This window comes from Nestor notabilis, unplaced genomic scaffold (assembly GCF_000696875.1).
Source record: "Nestor notabilis isolate BGI_N333 unplaced genomic scaffold, ASM69687v1 scaffold8262, whole genome shotgun sequence".
NCBI lineage: Eukaryota > Metazoa > Chordata > Aves > Psittaciformes > Psittacidae > Nestor > Nestor notabilis.
The window spans coordinates 47,014-63,005 of record NW_009919710.1 but is presented as its reverse complement, the minus strand read 5'-3'; the positions used below and the strand labels follow the sequence as shown (position 1 = coordinate 63,005).

The 15,992-nt window shown below is 46.2% G+C and overlaps 1 protein-coding gene across 1 annotated transcript in view; it reads left to right on the top strand.

The window, feature by feature from the left end:
• The window catches only part of LOC104402462 (brain-specific angiogenesis inhibitor 1-like), a gene marked incomplete at its 5' end in the record, with an annotated part of 67,253 nt that overhangs the window by 9,540 nt on the left and 41,721 nt on the right, over positions 1-15,992 (top strand). The window contains 3 exons of the mRNA XM_010010347.1: positions 2,290-2,440; positions 6,430-6,499; positions 14,607-14,673. Coding sequence (XP_010008649.1) covers positions 2,290-2,440; positions 6,430-6,499; positions 14,607-14,673 — 288 coding nt within the window. The remainder of the gene's footprint in view (positions 1-2,289; positions 2,441-6,429; positions 6,500-14,606; positions 14,674-15,992) is intronic.

Sequence of the window (15,992 nt, the reverse complement as noted above, 5' to 3'; positions counted from 1 at the left end):
AAGAGTGTAAATGAGGATTTTATTCACATTCAGGTATTGATGATGGAACTTATTAAGATGTTTGTGATTGATTTGTAATTGCAGTTACTCTGGGAGGATTTCTGTGGTATTTGTTTCCCTGGAAATGCCACATTCTCCCTTGATTTTCATCCATGTAACCTCAAAGGCAAGATTCCATGCCTGGATTTACTAAGCCTTTTGAAGATGAAAGGCGTGGGAAAAGGCTAAAAAATGAGAGTCAGCAATAACATGATACAAAATAAATGAATGCTGCATGAACTGGCCATATCTCAAAGGCATGACTATGTGCTGCAAGGAAACAGATTTCTCCTCTTAAAGGAAAACAAGGGCTAATGGCCTTGACAGGCTGACAATCTCTGCTAGATCGTTCAGCAGCAGCTTGGGACATCATATCTCTGTGCTTGGCCTTCATGGAGAGGTTGAGGTTTTTTCCTTACAAAGCAGGAAAAACCTGCAGCAGAGGCAGCAGAATGTGCTTGCCCATCACCTGGCCAAGTCCACAGCCTGGTTTCAATTGAGGCGATGGCTTTATGCTGGCCCAGCTGAGATATGCGTATGTCTGTTGTGCTCCTCTTTTCCTTCCCTCTCTATCAAAACTACCCAACTGAGATAAAAATAGCCAGAAATGTATCTCTATAGTGTAAAATTAGAAAGCTAAGGGTTTTTTTCTCCCCTTTACAAACTGCTAACAAACTGGGCAGAACCATGTTGGTACAGAACAAAATCAGAACATTGAAATGAACAGTGTTCTATCTCTGTTCTAAAATAGCAGTCTCCTAAAATACACTCCAGCAAGCATCCTGTGTAACTGTTTTGTGTAGGTCTGTAAGCTTACGAATAGCAAACACCTTTTCAAATGTGAAAATGGAAATTATCATATCGAGCTGTGTTATTTGTACTGAGCTGTCATCCAGAATCCACTTAGAAGCAAAATACCAAGGGTTTTGGTGTCAAATACAAATATGGAACACAAAAAGACAGTTCCTGTCTCAAAGGACACACAGTCTTACTTTTATTCACAACCTCTGATAACATTGTTTTCTGCCAGTGTATGAATTGAGAGCAATCCAATACAATCATGATAAAAGACACTCCGTGCATGAGAGCTCAGTGTTAAAAGATGCTGGTGGATGAAAAAAGAGGAAGGTTCACTGAGCGTAAACCCAAAGTCCATGTTTCCTGATAGAACTCAGAGCAGAGAAATTCTCCACTACCAACCTCCCCTCCCTTTGCCCTGAATGCCTTAAACCAGTTTGTTTCCCATCCAGAGTCACTTTTAAAGTCTAACTTGCTCTCCCTTCTCCTTGGGAGCCACTTGGAGTTTCTTTCCATCACTGAGTCCATTGATTCATGGTTTCCAACTCGCAGATGGTGGAAAACTGGCAGAGTTAAACAGAGCGGCACCGATTTGCACCAGTGAAAGATTTGGCCTTGCTGAGTTAAGAACAAAGACGAGCTTGTCAGCTTTCCAGTCCATCTCCCTGGCACTACAGGGTTGTTCTTCATAATGCATTTGCTAGTACTTTCCCCACTTTAATTTTAAATGGCTTAAGCTCCCTGCATTTCCCTTGAGAGATTTCCCAGTGAGTAGCTCACCAGGATGAAATTCTTTCTAATGTAGGGCTTTTTTTCCCTTTCCTTTTTTATCCTGTCTGCTAGTAGTTATATATCCTTGTACAACTATGCACCGCTCATGTTTGCTGTTCTTACCAGCCCCTGGCAGCTGTGCTTTCACCCAGCTCTCACACATTAACTCTTTCACTCAGCAACCCTTCCCTGGCAGGGACCCTGTCTAAATTGCCTTCCTCTGATTTCGTTTTATGGCTCAGCTGCCAATGCCATGGTGCTTTGCAAACCTTTTGGGCTGAGACCGGTGCACGACTTACTAACTTCTCTGACCTCCCCAAAAGTATCTTAGCAATGGTTTTGATCATTTGGTGAATAAATATATCTCGGTGAAGCCAAGAAAGCACCAGGATGGGATGCAGCATCAGGCTTCAGCAAAAGTGTTAACCCTGGGTGTATCTTAGGGTTCGTGCAGCCAATTTCCATGCAGTACTTAAATCTGAAGCAAACACTTTAGTCCTTTGCTAGGTCAAAGCTTATGGGGGAGGCTGCCTCTTCCTCAAATGTTATTTTGTGTCCTGATCTTCGTGACCTTGTCTTCCAGAGCCTGGTTTGGAAGCATCTCCCTGCACCTTCAGCTTTCCCACCCGCTGCTCTCTCTGCCTGCTGCTCCTCTCACGTGTCCTTTCCTCCTCTCTCCAGGTGATATGCACGCTGGTGGCGGCTTTCTTGCACTTCTTCTTCCTCTCCTCTTTCTGCTGGGTGCTGACCGAGGCTTGGCAGTCCTACATGGCCGTGACGGGCCGGTTACGGAACCGCATCATCCGCAAGCGCTTCTTGTGTCTCGGATGGGGTGAGAATCCTGGGTCTGAGGAGAAGCTTTCAGGGGTGTCAAGCAGGGCTGAGATGGTTAAAAACAACATAAGGAAGAACCTTAAGTCTTGCCTGCTGCCTCCTGCACCCACGGGTCACACAAAGGAGTGGCTGAGTTTTCAAAGGGTGTTCTGGGGTTGGTTTCTCCTAGGTTTGGGTCTCTTCTCCTTCCTGCTTTCTACCTTTCTCTGTCTCCTTCTATGTGCAACCCGGAATGAAGCAAGCTCTGAACTCCTGTCTCCATGGCAGCAGGGCCTTTCGTAGACAAATAAACCAAGACTGGTGCAGATGCTTGTAACTAATTTTTCTCCCTCTTCTGTATGTTTAATTTATTAGCCTTAAATGATGCATTCTGTAGCTGAAAACAAACACAAACCCATAACCTGGCCTTTCAAAGCAATAACAAGCGCGCGTTTGAAAGGAGCAACTGAACAAAAAGTTGCTCAAAAGCAAGCAGATGAAAAAGAGAAAGGGAGAGAGGAAGCGTTGTGCATCTGAGCTGTATTAGTGTCTCGTTTTACTACTGAAGTCTGGCACTTCACCCCAGGCAAAGTATTTCTGATGCTTACCAAGAGCCCTGATGTGATTTATTCTGGCACATCAAGAGCTGTCCTCCTTCCAGCACCTGCATCCCTTTAAGTTTTCACTTTTAGCTTTTGCTTATAGCCAGAAAATAAATGGTGGTGTTGAAATACAGCGTTTCTGTGTAGCAGGAGCACAGCTGCATACATGCAAAGCATAGGCTGCATGCGCCTGTGTGTGTTCACGCACGTGCTTATACACAAGCTGCGACTCAAGGAACATCAGGGATATCAAATGCAGCAGACTAATAGCTTTTCTAGGTAATAAAAAGGGTTTTTTCCTGGTTTGGAAGAGCTGGGACAGATGGGTGTGTTAGCCAAGGGAATTTTGGATGAGCAGCATTCACATTTGTAGTCTGTACAGATTAAAACCACCCCAACGCTCTACATGTGTCGAAGCATAATTTGCACCGCTAGTAAAATGTAGTCATCTCTGAGCTAGGATGCGCTGGCAGATAAATGATGTATAATAACCATTTGGAATAGGTTAGGACAAGAAATAAAGAGCACTCTCGCCTATGAAGGCAGCAAGGGAATTTCTGATATTTAGCATCCTGCTGTAGAGTTGGGATTAATGGCACTTCTCAGAGGAAAGAGGCCCAAAAGATGTTTTAAAGAGCATAATCTGAAATAATTAACACAATTCGCTTTGTCATGGGCTGAATCTCCCCCTCTTTTCCCCCTTTGTGTATTAGCATTTCTCTAAGCCCTTGTTCTAGCCATCTTTGCCAAGTTCTCAGCTGCTGTCAGCTGTAGCTCATTGAAGCCACAACGGTTTTCATCAGCAGTGAGGTTTGTTCCCTGTTTTTTGTTCTCCTCCTGAGTATGCAACTTCGCCTTTCCAGAAAAGAGATTTTAGCAGTTAGATTTTCTTTTTTCACGTTATTATTTAAAACAGACAGACAAAATTATCCCTGGAAACAGCTCATTTGTCATATTTCGCCCCAGTAAAGAAGACATAATTCTGTCAGTCTTTTTACAACCATGTCACACTTTCCACAAGTGGATTTTTGATGCTGCCACAGCTCAGGCTTTGAGTGGGTCTTTAGTTCATAGCAATTCTGGTTCGTGGTAGTTATTGGAGATGAGGAACACACAGCCTGATTCTTCTCTGACATGGCAGGATAAAACTCTTCAGGACAGGTTTCTAACATATTTATTTGGAATTGTGAATGTACAATTCACTTCAAAACTCTTCAAAACAGGTTTCTAATGTATTTATTTGGAACTGTGAATGTACAATTCGCTTTCTGCAGAAAGCCCCTAAAACCTTGCCAGTGACCACACAGCACGAGTGACTGCCTAGAAGGATATTACAAACCACCCATGGTATATGGAATAGATCAGTTAGGAATAACTTTCTCTCAAATCATCACAAAACAGATTAGAAGTTACTATTCTATTTCCAATCTAATCACATCTAACTGTGATTTGACCATTTACAGGTCTCCCAAGGCAGAGGAGTACAGCACCCCTCATTCTGATGCTCTTTGGCTTAGCTACCATGGCATAGCTACCACCTTCAGTTAATGCTGCTTGTACAGCTCCATTTTCAGCACAAGCTGGGGCTCCTACCCAGGCTTGGTTCTTTGCCAGTCCCTGTAAGCTGATGAGTTCACAGCCTGAGTCTCTATTTCTGCATAATTATCACGTCGAAGAGAAGCACTTTGCAAAGAACAAGTTGCTATTTTTGGTGGAGTCTTTGCCAACTTTTCCTCTTTCACAGGGCCTCTTGCATCAAGCTCTACTCCTGCAAATGTTCTTTCACATGTGGTTTCTTGGTGTGCCTGCAGTGGGATGCCATATTGATGGCCTCATAGTGAGTACAGCACCCAGGATATACCCAGATGAGGTGTGAAGGAAGGTGAGCAAGAGGAGTCAATTAAGGAGAAAAAAAGAGAGGAAGAAAAATAAAAGAAAGAAAAAGAAAGAGAGACATCTTTTAAACCCACTACCTGTTGGGTTTGGACTCATTAAACACGAGCTGTGCTTGGAAATCTCATATGGGAGGAGAAACGCTTCCCTTTCTGATAACTCTCAAATGCTGTATGTTCTAGCCAACTTGGCCTTCTACCTCTCAGCTGGCTGCAGACCCTCACTATTAATCAATTTGGTGATGATTGGTATTGCTGAGTGACCACCCTGCCTGCAGGGTTATTGTTTGGATGCTGTGTCTGCACATGGGTTCAATATACAGCATCTTCTGCAGCCACCCGCCATGACCTCTACAACACAGGAATTAGGGGCTTGTCAAGATGCACTAATCCCAGCTGGCTACTGATCCTGCTAATTCTTAATGGGATTTGCTCATCTTTAGCATTGAGATGGCTTAATTCACCATGTCACAACGAGGGGGGCTATAAAAAGCCACATGGAGACCTTCGTAGCTGAACAACCAGATGTTACCAGACGATATCCAGGCGTTTCTACAGGGAAAGGGGAGAGCTGGGCTGGAGCTAGTGAACCAGAAAAGTATCCAATCTCCTTTGCAGATCCTTGAGCAGTTTATCATGGCAGTGATAAGAAGGATCAGAAGACTATTAGCAAGATGTAGTGTCTTTTGCTAGTGCTGATTGTGCCTAGTTATTCAAGGACACAACAACTTCAGAATCTTTTAATGAGTTTTAGGCAGATAACCAGCAGGTTTTCTTTATGCTCCTCATTCTAATGTTATGGCAGCTTCTAGCAGCGGGATCAAGGCAATAGCTTCATCCCCTTATGCACCTGAAATGATATTCTGTGCTGGCACCATTAGCTCATGGTGCTCTGAAAAGATAAGTTGTACTGTGCACATCGTGGCATCCCAGCCACAGACCAGCTTGCTCATCCTGTGCAATACACAGATTGAAGTATGACTTCTTAAAAGCAGCTGGTTTCTCTTAGTCTCCAGTTTTAGAAGCTGGAAACTCAGTTTCCATTTCTTTCTCTGTTTCATTTGGGGTGAGATTTGAACCTGGGTTGTTCATCATATGTTCTGTTCAGAGTAAACATTGCCCTTTGTCTCCTTGCTAGCTTCTTTGAGCAGGGTCGTGGCTGAATATTCCATCTTCAGGAGACATCCTTATATATTCCTGGCCAGCCCTTGTACCTAAGACTAAATTAAATCTATTTTATGCATCTGCATGTACTGTCAGTCCTCACACAACTGCTGAGACCACAGCAGGATATGAGCTGATTACAGCTGCTGGCATTTACTTCATTAGCAGAGGTAACAAGGGTTCATGCTTTTGGCTCTGAAGGTCCTGAATTCAGGCTCTGCCAAAGATCCAGGCTGGGACAGATGGTGCTAGAATAATACTGGAAAGAATGGGGTGTATTATGCTGTTGAGTGGGAGAAGAGCTGCACATATGCTGAAATGACCAATTTTCTCTTGTTTCATTCCTGTAGGGCTCCCTGCCTTGGTGGTTGCCATTTCTGTGGGATTTACTAAAGCCAAGGGGTACGGCACCGTGAACTAGTGAGTAAAGGAGTTCTTCCTTTTCCTTCCTGCATCACACTCCATCCTTTATGCCCAAATCCAGTCATTGGCTCCCAGGATCCTGGGTAGGAGTTAAATGACAGAGGGAAGCAGGGATGATGGGAGAGGAAGAAGCCACCCTCCTTCCCTGCCTCCTCTAGCCATCCTCTGGCCAAGTTGGATTGTGTATTCCCTTAAACACAAGTTCATAGGGACTAGTTAGATTTAACTGCTGCATCCATGACATCACTTATATCTAACTCCATCCTACTTAGACATTTGTTTAAATATATATATATATATTTAGGGGAAAATGTGGTATATTTAAAGTTTCAGATGTTTCAAACTTAAAAATAGCTTTGGTGTTTATCTATTTAATGCTTTGCTTGATTGGTCCCAGGTTTTCAAAATAGCTCAGCTCTGGTTTAGGCACCAGAATAAGCATGAGGTTTTCAAACCAAGGTTTTGGAAGCAATCTGAATTTGCCTGTTTTCTGTATTCCACGGGATTTGCCTTTAGGAAACTTTTATTTGCATGGAATGGGGGAAGGAATGCAGGGTGGAAGTAACAGAGCAGGACTGTGCAGAGGTGAAAAATACATGAAGGGTGGAATTACTCGGAGCTGAGCATTAGTACAACTGAAAAAGAAGAAAAAGTGTTATTTTTTCACTGTGTAGTGAAAAAGATGGCTTAGAAATTGTATGTATAGAGGCAGCCAAAGGATAATGTTTTAAGTAGCAATAAATCAGGCCTGATGTACAATGTTTAAGACAGAGATGAGGGTTCGATAAGTCCACTGAGAAAATGGCATGAGCAATCCCTGCTCTTTCTCAATTCCCACCATATTCTGCACACCCACAACCAAATGGACCAGGGTTTGCGTTTTGATTGTAGGAGACTATTAAACCAGCACAGCAGCACTCTCTGCTTTGCATTCTGAATTGCTGCAGTTGAAATCACTGTGTGATACAGGGGGCTCAGGAAGGTGGGTTTGTCAGATGCAAATCCATAGATACAATTCCTGAAGCCTGTCCTGACATCAGGATGCATTGAATGTACCTGTCCTGACTTGCTTGCCCCAGCTCATGGTGTCCTGGTGGAGAGGGATCTGGTGCTTGTTGTATGACTTGGAAGAGGACACACATGGCCTGGCTTTCAGAAGTGCTGCTGAGATCCCAAATGCCCTTTAGCTTTCCTGCGGGTCTGTTGTTTCTGGCACTTTACTCCATGCGGGTCCATGAGAACAATTCATCATGAACAAGCATCAGGGGAATGGGATAGAAGTCCTAAATGTTTCTGCTTCCTTTCCTGTTTGCAGACTGGTAGGAATTGGTGGGAAAAGCTCTATAGCTCCTTTCCCATTAATGTTTAAGGGCCATCGCAGAGTTCTGTGGTCAACATTGACCCCACAAAAGAACCTGGACAGGGAAGGGAGGAACGTGCAGGAAAACACACCCCATTTCACTGCCCTGGACCATTAGTGCCAACATGTCCTCACCCCAGAGCAATGCCCTCCCCAGCTGCAGCCAAAAGGGTGTCAATGAGTGACAAAAGCTGTTGGACTCCTGTTTTGCTCTCAGACTGGTGCACTGGTGATGTGGCCAACAGGCTGCACTGACCTTCCATCATTCCCAGGGGATGCTTAACCACACCAGCTCTCCTCCTTTCCCTGCTAATCCTCTGGCTCCTTTCAGCCCTAAAGACTCTGTCTCTCCATGCATCCAAGGGCTGGATGTTGCTGGCCTCCCTGCCCAGCAGGCTGGCTGGCTGCCTGCAGGATGGCAGGGAATCCTCTGCTCTCAGCAGGAGCTCCAGTCACCCTGTTTCCCAGATCTTCTTTCAGGGTGCTCATCACCAAAATAGCCTTTGAACTTTGGCAAGGCCAGTTTGGTCCTCCTTTGGTCTCCATTCCACACTGCAACCCAGTGTGGGGTAAAGCTGGTGGGTCCCAGCAAGTTAAAACATGAAGCAAATATTCATGTGGGTTAAGCTAGGCAGGGTGCCCTGACAACACTCTTCTCCCTGTTTTCCTGCTCAAAAGGCATAAAAAGCTGTCTTACATTTACGTGTGCCCTTCGTTTTACCTCTTCTTCAGAGCAAATTCAACATTACATAGCAGAAATTGCAGAGCTGAGCTCCAAAACTTGAGGTTTAACATGATGCTGAGGGTATATAAACACAATATAGACTTGAACTGAAGCTTGTTTGTTGATTTCTGCCCATTACAGCAATGTGTGAGGTAGATGCAAAGCTCAGAGCTAGAGTTCAGGAGCTATTTTAGCTTTGCCTATAGTTAGTACAGGACATGCACAGGTCATTTCAAATGGCCAGTGTCAACCTTTCAAGGCACAATGTTTCCATCTTGCAGAAGGAAGGAAAGACATTAGCCACACCACATCCCTCCCTGGGAAGCAGGGGGCAAGAGCTGACATGATAAACCACAAAGGACTTCACAGAGTCTTTCAAAGCTTCCTCCAACCATGCAATTTCTGGGTTTTAAGAGCAGTGCATTAGCACCAGTTGGTTTGCTTGTGGACATGGACATTAGGGCAAAGCTGAGCACAGAATCTGATAGTCAGCATCAGCTTTTTCTCATCCCACTCACAGTGGTAAATCTCTGACATCCCTCTATGGGACATGAGCATGAGAGCATTTTGGGGCCTGCTGCAACTATTGAAGGCGTTGCAGCACTAACCTTGGTGTTACAGACTCATGGCAAAGCTGGTGTGAAATGCATGATGTGGCTGTATATCAGGATGACTGAAACTTCATCTGCAGGGAACACCCCAGTATCTGAAGGGGGCTACAAGGATGCTGGGGAGGGACTCTTCATCAGGGACTTTAGAGATAGGACAAGGAGTGATGGCTTTGAACTGAAACAGGGGAAGTTCAGGTTGGAGATAAGGAAGAAGTGCTTCCCTGTGAGGGTGTTGAGGTGCTGGCACAGGGTGCCCAGAGATGTGATAAATGCCCCATCTCTGGCAGTGTTCAAGGCCAGGTTAGATGGAGTCTTGGGTGACATGGTCTAGTGTGAGGTGTCCCTGCCCATATCAGGGAGTTGAAACTGGATAATCTTAAGGTCCTTTCCAACCCAAACCATTCTGTGATTCTAAGATGAGAAGGGGGAGAGAGAGGTTCAAGTTAAAGCTGTATATGTCTTACTGGATTTGGACGTGTCTGTCTTGTTTTCTGAGTGGCGATTCCCCAGCAGCCGTTTGCTCAGAGCTCTTTATTGCTCAGGACACTTCTGGAGTGTTATGAACTCTCCATCTACAATGAGGGGAGAAGGACACAAGAGAATTTTTCCTTTTTCTTGCCTGAACACTATTTGAAAGGAGATTTTGTGGCTGTTTAGAGAGTTGCTGGGGTAGGGTACGGGCTGTACTTCCAGTCTCAAAGAGAGTCTTAGAGATAATGGAGGTCTAAAGGACCTGACACTGCTCACCTCATTGTATTAGGCTGAAAGCCTGAATAATAACTCTCTTTTCAGCCTGTACTCCAAGGACTACCTCTGCACCTCTAAAGCTTGACAAACTGCCTCCTAAAGCTTGAACTGAATAATTGGGGTTATGCTACTAGTAGCTGGGAACTCATATCCTTCCCCACAAGGGAGCCCACAAAAGGTTTTGTAAAAGCAGTGCCAGGACACAGCAAATCTCCAGGGTCCTTTTGTGTCATTGCATCAGGGCTTCTGTCACCCACAAGTATCTCAGCAGCTTCGATATTAACCTCTAAAGTAACACTGGTGGGACAGCCCTGATTCCCAATGTTGTTGTTACACAAGTATCTTGTCTGTTGCTTTGGAGCTGCTTAATTTTGTACCCAGTGGAGGTGAGACCTGTTGCTGTCAGAGGTGTATGGTGTGGTCAAGAAGGTCTCGGTGGAAATCTTGGAGCACCGTGTTCAGTTCTGGTGTCCTCAGTGTAAGAAGGACATGGAGCTGTTGGGGCAAGTCCTGAGGAGGCCACAAGGATGAGCAGGGGCTGGAGCAGCTCCTGTATGGAGACAGGCTGAGAACATTGGGGCTTTTGAACCTGGAGAAGAGAAGCTGCGTGGAGACCTCAGAGCAGCTTCCAGTGTCTGAAGGGGGCTACAAGGGTGCTGGAGAGGGACCTTCATCAGGGACTGGAATGACAGGACAAGGGGTGATGGGTTCAAACTGAAACGGGGGAAGTTCAGATTAGATCTAAGGAAGAAGTTCTTTACTGTGAGGCCCTGAAAGAGGTTGCCCAAGGATGCCATAAATGCTCCATCTCTGGCAGTGTTCAAGGCCAGGTTGGACGGAGTCTTGGGTGACAGATTTAGTGTCACCCATGGCAGAGAGTTTGGAGCTCGATGATCTTAAGGTCCTTTCTAACTCAAACTATTCTGTGATGAATGATTCTGTGAAGTCAGCTCTTTGCAGGACCAAGAAAAAACCCATCCATCTCCCATCTTTGCTATGGCAGAGTCACAAAAGCATCAGATGTTTTGCAAAGAGCTCTACTGTGTTGCACACAAGCTGCTGTCAGTCGGGGAAGCACTGCTTAGAAACAGTGGTCTGGAGCCGCTGAACACTGTTAAATCATTCACTGACTCCCTTTAAGAGGTCTTTGCAGGGATCCATTGGCAAGTACTGGGGAAGCTCTTAGTGAAATGTAAATATTTCTGTGCCTTGTAGGCACGGATGCTAAAAGCATCTCCACTAGCTTATTGCTGGAGTTTGCTGTCGATTCCCCCTCTCAGCATCACTTGACCCTTTCCCTTCCCTTGCTGTCAGCCACCACCTCCGACAGCCTTGAAACAGCTTCGATTAAGCGCTGTGGCAGGGAGGTCAGGCAGTCAGAAGGGATAAGGACCAGTGCCTGGTGATGTGTGAATTCGCCTTCAGAAAGCCTGATGCTCAGAGGGGAAGAGAGGGGCTGCAGGGACCTGACATCAGCGAGAGCCCTCATTGCACCAAGTCCTCATCGCTAATTGGAGCGCGGGACTGTCAGCTCCTTTCTTCATCTCTCTGTTGGAATAGACCCTGGGAAAAACGCTCTCAAAATCAGGATGGAGCCTTGGAGAAAAAGGTCTGGGAAAGAGCTGGGATTTGGGAGCCCCCTTGGTTCCCCTTGTCCTCTCCTTGCAGTTATTGCAGCCCTTCAAAGCCTCATTCTTATTCCCTCCATCCCCAGCTGATTAGTCCTTTTATTATTACAGCTGCTCAGGCAGTTTGTGATGGAGCAACACGCTACCAGGAAGGAATCAGAATTGATTAAATTAGCACATTACAGGTTTAACATAGGAATAAACAAGATGCGGGTCTCAGAATAGGAAAAACCCAGAATGTCCTGCTTTTAATTTTCAATTTTAAATACGCTTTTTCTTCCCAAAATATTCTGTGTTTTGGGACAACAAATGTTTTTTGCAAGTCAGAAGAGCTACAGAACAACATTGAAGTGTTTCCAGGAAGGCTTTGTTTCCTGGGAGACTCTGAAAGGCAGCACTGGTTTGCTTCTGATGCAGAATGAACCCATATTGCTGAGAGCACAAGCACGTAACTGACTTACTGCAGGGTTAGCTGGGTTAGGAGCTTGGAGAAAGTCCTCATTCCATTGTGGTTGCCTGTTCTTCTCCTGTGGTGAATGCACTGCTGAAACAGGATTACTTCATCACACGTTGTCTCCAGGGTACTGCAATGCCAAAGCGTGTCAGCTTTCCATGAGGTTGCTGACATGGTGTAAATGTGCATCTTAGCCTGAAGTACCTACTTTACATGTCCATGCTCTGAGCTGCTGGATTCCCCACTAAATGAGTATTTCAGCTCCTGTGCTGTTGTAATTGTTCATGGCTGTCGCAGAGTCACAGACCTGTTGAGGTGGGAAGGGATCTCTGGAGGCCATCTGGTCCAACCACCCTGCTGCTCAAACACAGTCACCTAGAGCTGGCTGCCCAGGACCGTGCCCAGATGGCTTTTGAGTGTCTCCTCAACCCCTCTGCTCATCCTTTGCCAGTACTCGGTCATTCTCACAGTAAAAAAGTGTTCCCCTCCTGACTTTATGGTCACACTTTGGCTCTCCAGACACGCTGTGATGCTCAGCTCTGAGGGTGGGAGAAGGGTGAGATTTCTCCTGCCTCTCTGTGCTTGGTTTTTGTTTTTACACCAAGTGTGTCAGTATGGGGGTATCAGTGTGCTGTGAGATCTGCATGTGAATGTACAGTCCAGCAGGGGCTCTGTGGGGATACCCGGAGCATATTCACACTGCTTGTATGAGAGATGGGATTCATCCTACACTCCAGATAGTGATGAGGGCTTTAAAGTGAAGTTGCTGAGGGAGGGGATCCATCCCACTCCTTGAGTTTCATGTCTATACCAGCAAGAGATCTCATAACAGCCTTCCAATATCTGAAGGGGGCCTACAAGGATGCTGGGGAGGGACTCTTCATTAGGGACTCTAGTGGTAGGACAAGGGGTAATGGCTTTAAACTTAAACAGGGGAACTGTAGGTTAGATATAAGGAAGAAATTCTTCACTGTGAGGGTGCTGAGGCACTGGAATGGGTTGCCCAAAGAAGTAGTAAATGCTCCATCCCTGGCAGTGTTCAAGGCCATGCTGGACAGAGCCTTGGGCGACATAGTTTAGTGTGTGGTGTCCTTGCTCATGGAAGGGGGTTTGGAACTAGATGATCTGAAGGTCCTTTCCAACCCAAACCATTCTATGATACTTTTCTATGATTCTATGAGATGCCCAGAGCCTGGAGAGGGATCACAGGTCAGCAGTAGAGCACCTGAAGAGCAACACAACGTGATCCTCTACTCCACTCCAGTGAGACTCCACCTGTAGTACTGCAGTCAGCTCTGGGGCCCCCAGCACAAGAGGGACGTGGAGCTGTTGGAGCACATCCAGAGAAGGGCCACAAAGATACTCTGAAGGCTGGAGCACCTCTCCTATGGAGACAGGCTGAGAGAGCTGGGCTCCAATGGAGGCTCCGGGAAGTCTTTAGAGCAGCTTCTAGTGCCTAAAGGCAGCCTACAAGAAAGATGGAGAGAGACTAACTACACAGGCATGTAATGATAGGACAAGGGGTAATGGCTTTAACCTGCCAGAGGGGAGACTGAGATGAGCTCTTGGGCAGAAGCTCTTCCCTGGGAGGGTGCTGAGGCGCTGGCACAGGGTGCCCAGAGAAGCTGTGGCTGCCCCATCCCTGGCAGTGTTCAAGGCCAGGTTGGACACAGGGGCTTGGAGCAACCTGCTCTAGTGGAAGGTGTCCCTGCCCATGGCAGGGGTTGGAACTGGAGGAGCTTTAAGGTCCTTTCCAACACAAACCAGTCTGGGATTTTATGATTCTATCATCTCCCCAGATGTCTCCACCTGGGTTAGGTGCACTGTTACGCAATGCTGAAGATCTGTTCAAGGCAGTCAATGGAGTTCAGGATGTGCTTCACCTGACTGTAGAGCTCTCATCCTGGGCTCTTTTGGTTGGATCTCTGCTGACTAGAAATGTCATCAAGAGTCAAGGCTCTATCATAGGCACCAATAGGGCTGACATCAGCACTTTAGTCAGAAAAGACCTCTCAGTTTGTGCAGGTACCAGGCAGTTTAGGAGCCTAAAATCCACACTTGGTCAGTGGTGAAAGGAGAAGCCCTCAGCTTACATGGTATGAAGGAGAAGGAAGAAGCTTGTTGGCAGCAAGCTCAAAGGGAAGAGCCAGGAGAAGCAATATACTGTACTCTTGGAGCTAAGCCTGCAGCAGGCGTAGTGGTTAGCAAATGAACAAGGGACAATTCCCACTGTTACTACTCTTTAGCCTGAATGAGTAGGACAAAGAGCATCATCTTTCCGGCAAACTGATGTCGCTGCTTCCAGGACCTGGTCTGAAAGAGAGCACTATCATTGATGTTGTGTGCATGCCTCTGTTGACAATACAGTGTCATTCTGCAGGCAGACCCCCAGGCAAAGGCACCCTTATGCAAGGTCAGGAGAAATGGGAAGCAACACTTCTGTGGTGTAAGGGCTGGGACCTTTTTGCCCTGGGGTATCACCTCCTAAGATGAACACTGTAGGCAAAGAACAGAAGCAAACCTGTGCTTGTTGGTGATGTTTGCCACTGGGTAACTCTCTTTTCTCTCTTCGTTTTCCAGCTGCTGGCTGTCGTTAGAGGGAGGTCTTCTCTATGCCTTCGTGGGACCAGCGGCTGCTGTCGTTTTGGTATTTAAACTTGGCTGAAAGCTTTTGTCTCATAACACTTCCCTTGTTCTTTCAAAACTGCCCTTCTATTTCCACTTGTGTTTTGAATGGTTTTCTCCTTCAGGAATTGAGCAAAGTGTTAGGAGCCAGTAACCTGGAATGGGTTTGATTTGAAATATAGTGTGCTTCAGCTCTCAGCTTTCCACCTCTGTTCTCTCTGGAGTCCCCTTGACATCTGATTAATGCTTTACCTTGGTTTTGTCCTATCTGGATGGAAGTGCAGGATGATGGTGGAAAACTCTGACGCTGGCTCCTTCAGAAACTGCTGTCACTGGCTGCTTTCAGGCCAGACTGTGCCTCCACAGCCAGCATATATTCCTGTCTGTCCCAGAAGCTGCATGTGAGCAGCATCTCTTTTTGCAAGTGAAATGGAGGTCTTCAAATCAGAGCCAAGGACTCTAAAAATGCCATGTTTGCTTCTAGTTCAAAGAGATGGCATGGTTAAAGTGAACACTCCTAAATTCCATCCCACCAGCTCATGCTTGGGGGGAGTCTGCTCTTCTTCCCTCCAAAACAGCACCAAAACCAGTCTTGGCCAGTTACTGCTTGAGTTGAAGGTGTCTCTCAAGAGATCATGTACCTTTCATCAGGCTTCCCTGCTGTTGGAGCCTCACCGGCCAGGAGAACCCTTGACTGTCAGGCTTCAAAGAACTTGAGAACTGCTGGTCCTCTAGGAAATCCTTCCTGCAGCAATTTCGGATGGGTTTAATGCCACTTTTGAGTCTCCTCATGTAAGTGACAGTCTTCAGTTTCTCTCCAGCCTTGTTCTAGCCAGTGGTGAAGCTGTATGTCCTCTCAAGTGCCCTGGAGGGTCCCACAGGAATGGAGTTGTCAACACTTGCAATAGCCAGTGGTGAAGCTGTATGTCCTCTCAAGCGTCCTGGAGGGTCCCACAGGAATGGGGTTGTCAACACTTGCAGTTTCTTGTTTGGATAAGGCTTTTGTTTCATGTAGGGCCTCTGGGGTTAACTGCCCCACAGGTTTACAGCAGAAAACTCCACAGAAGCTCTTTCTGTCTCTATTCCCACTGCTGTCATTGCACATCAAACCACCTTGGTGCCACCATTTCATCGTGATGACAAAGACACAAGCCAGCAGTTGCTCCTCCTCCTGTAATAAGGAAAAGCTTTGTATCAGTCAGGGTCTTTAGCTTAGGGCTGCAACACATCGTTGAGCCTTCAGATAGCAGGTAGCAAAGAGTGGCCATCAGCAGATGTTCACACCAGCCAGTCGTTCAATCTCTGCAGGCTTGTGGTAGGTGGATTTCCCTCAGTAACATA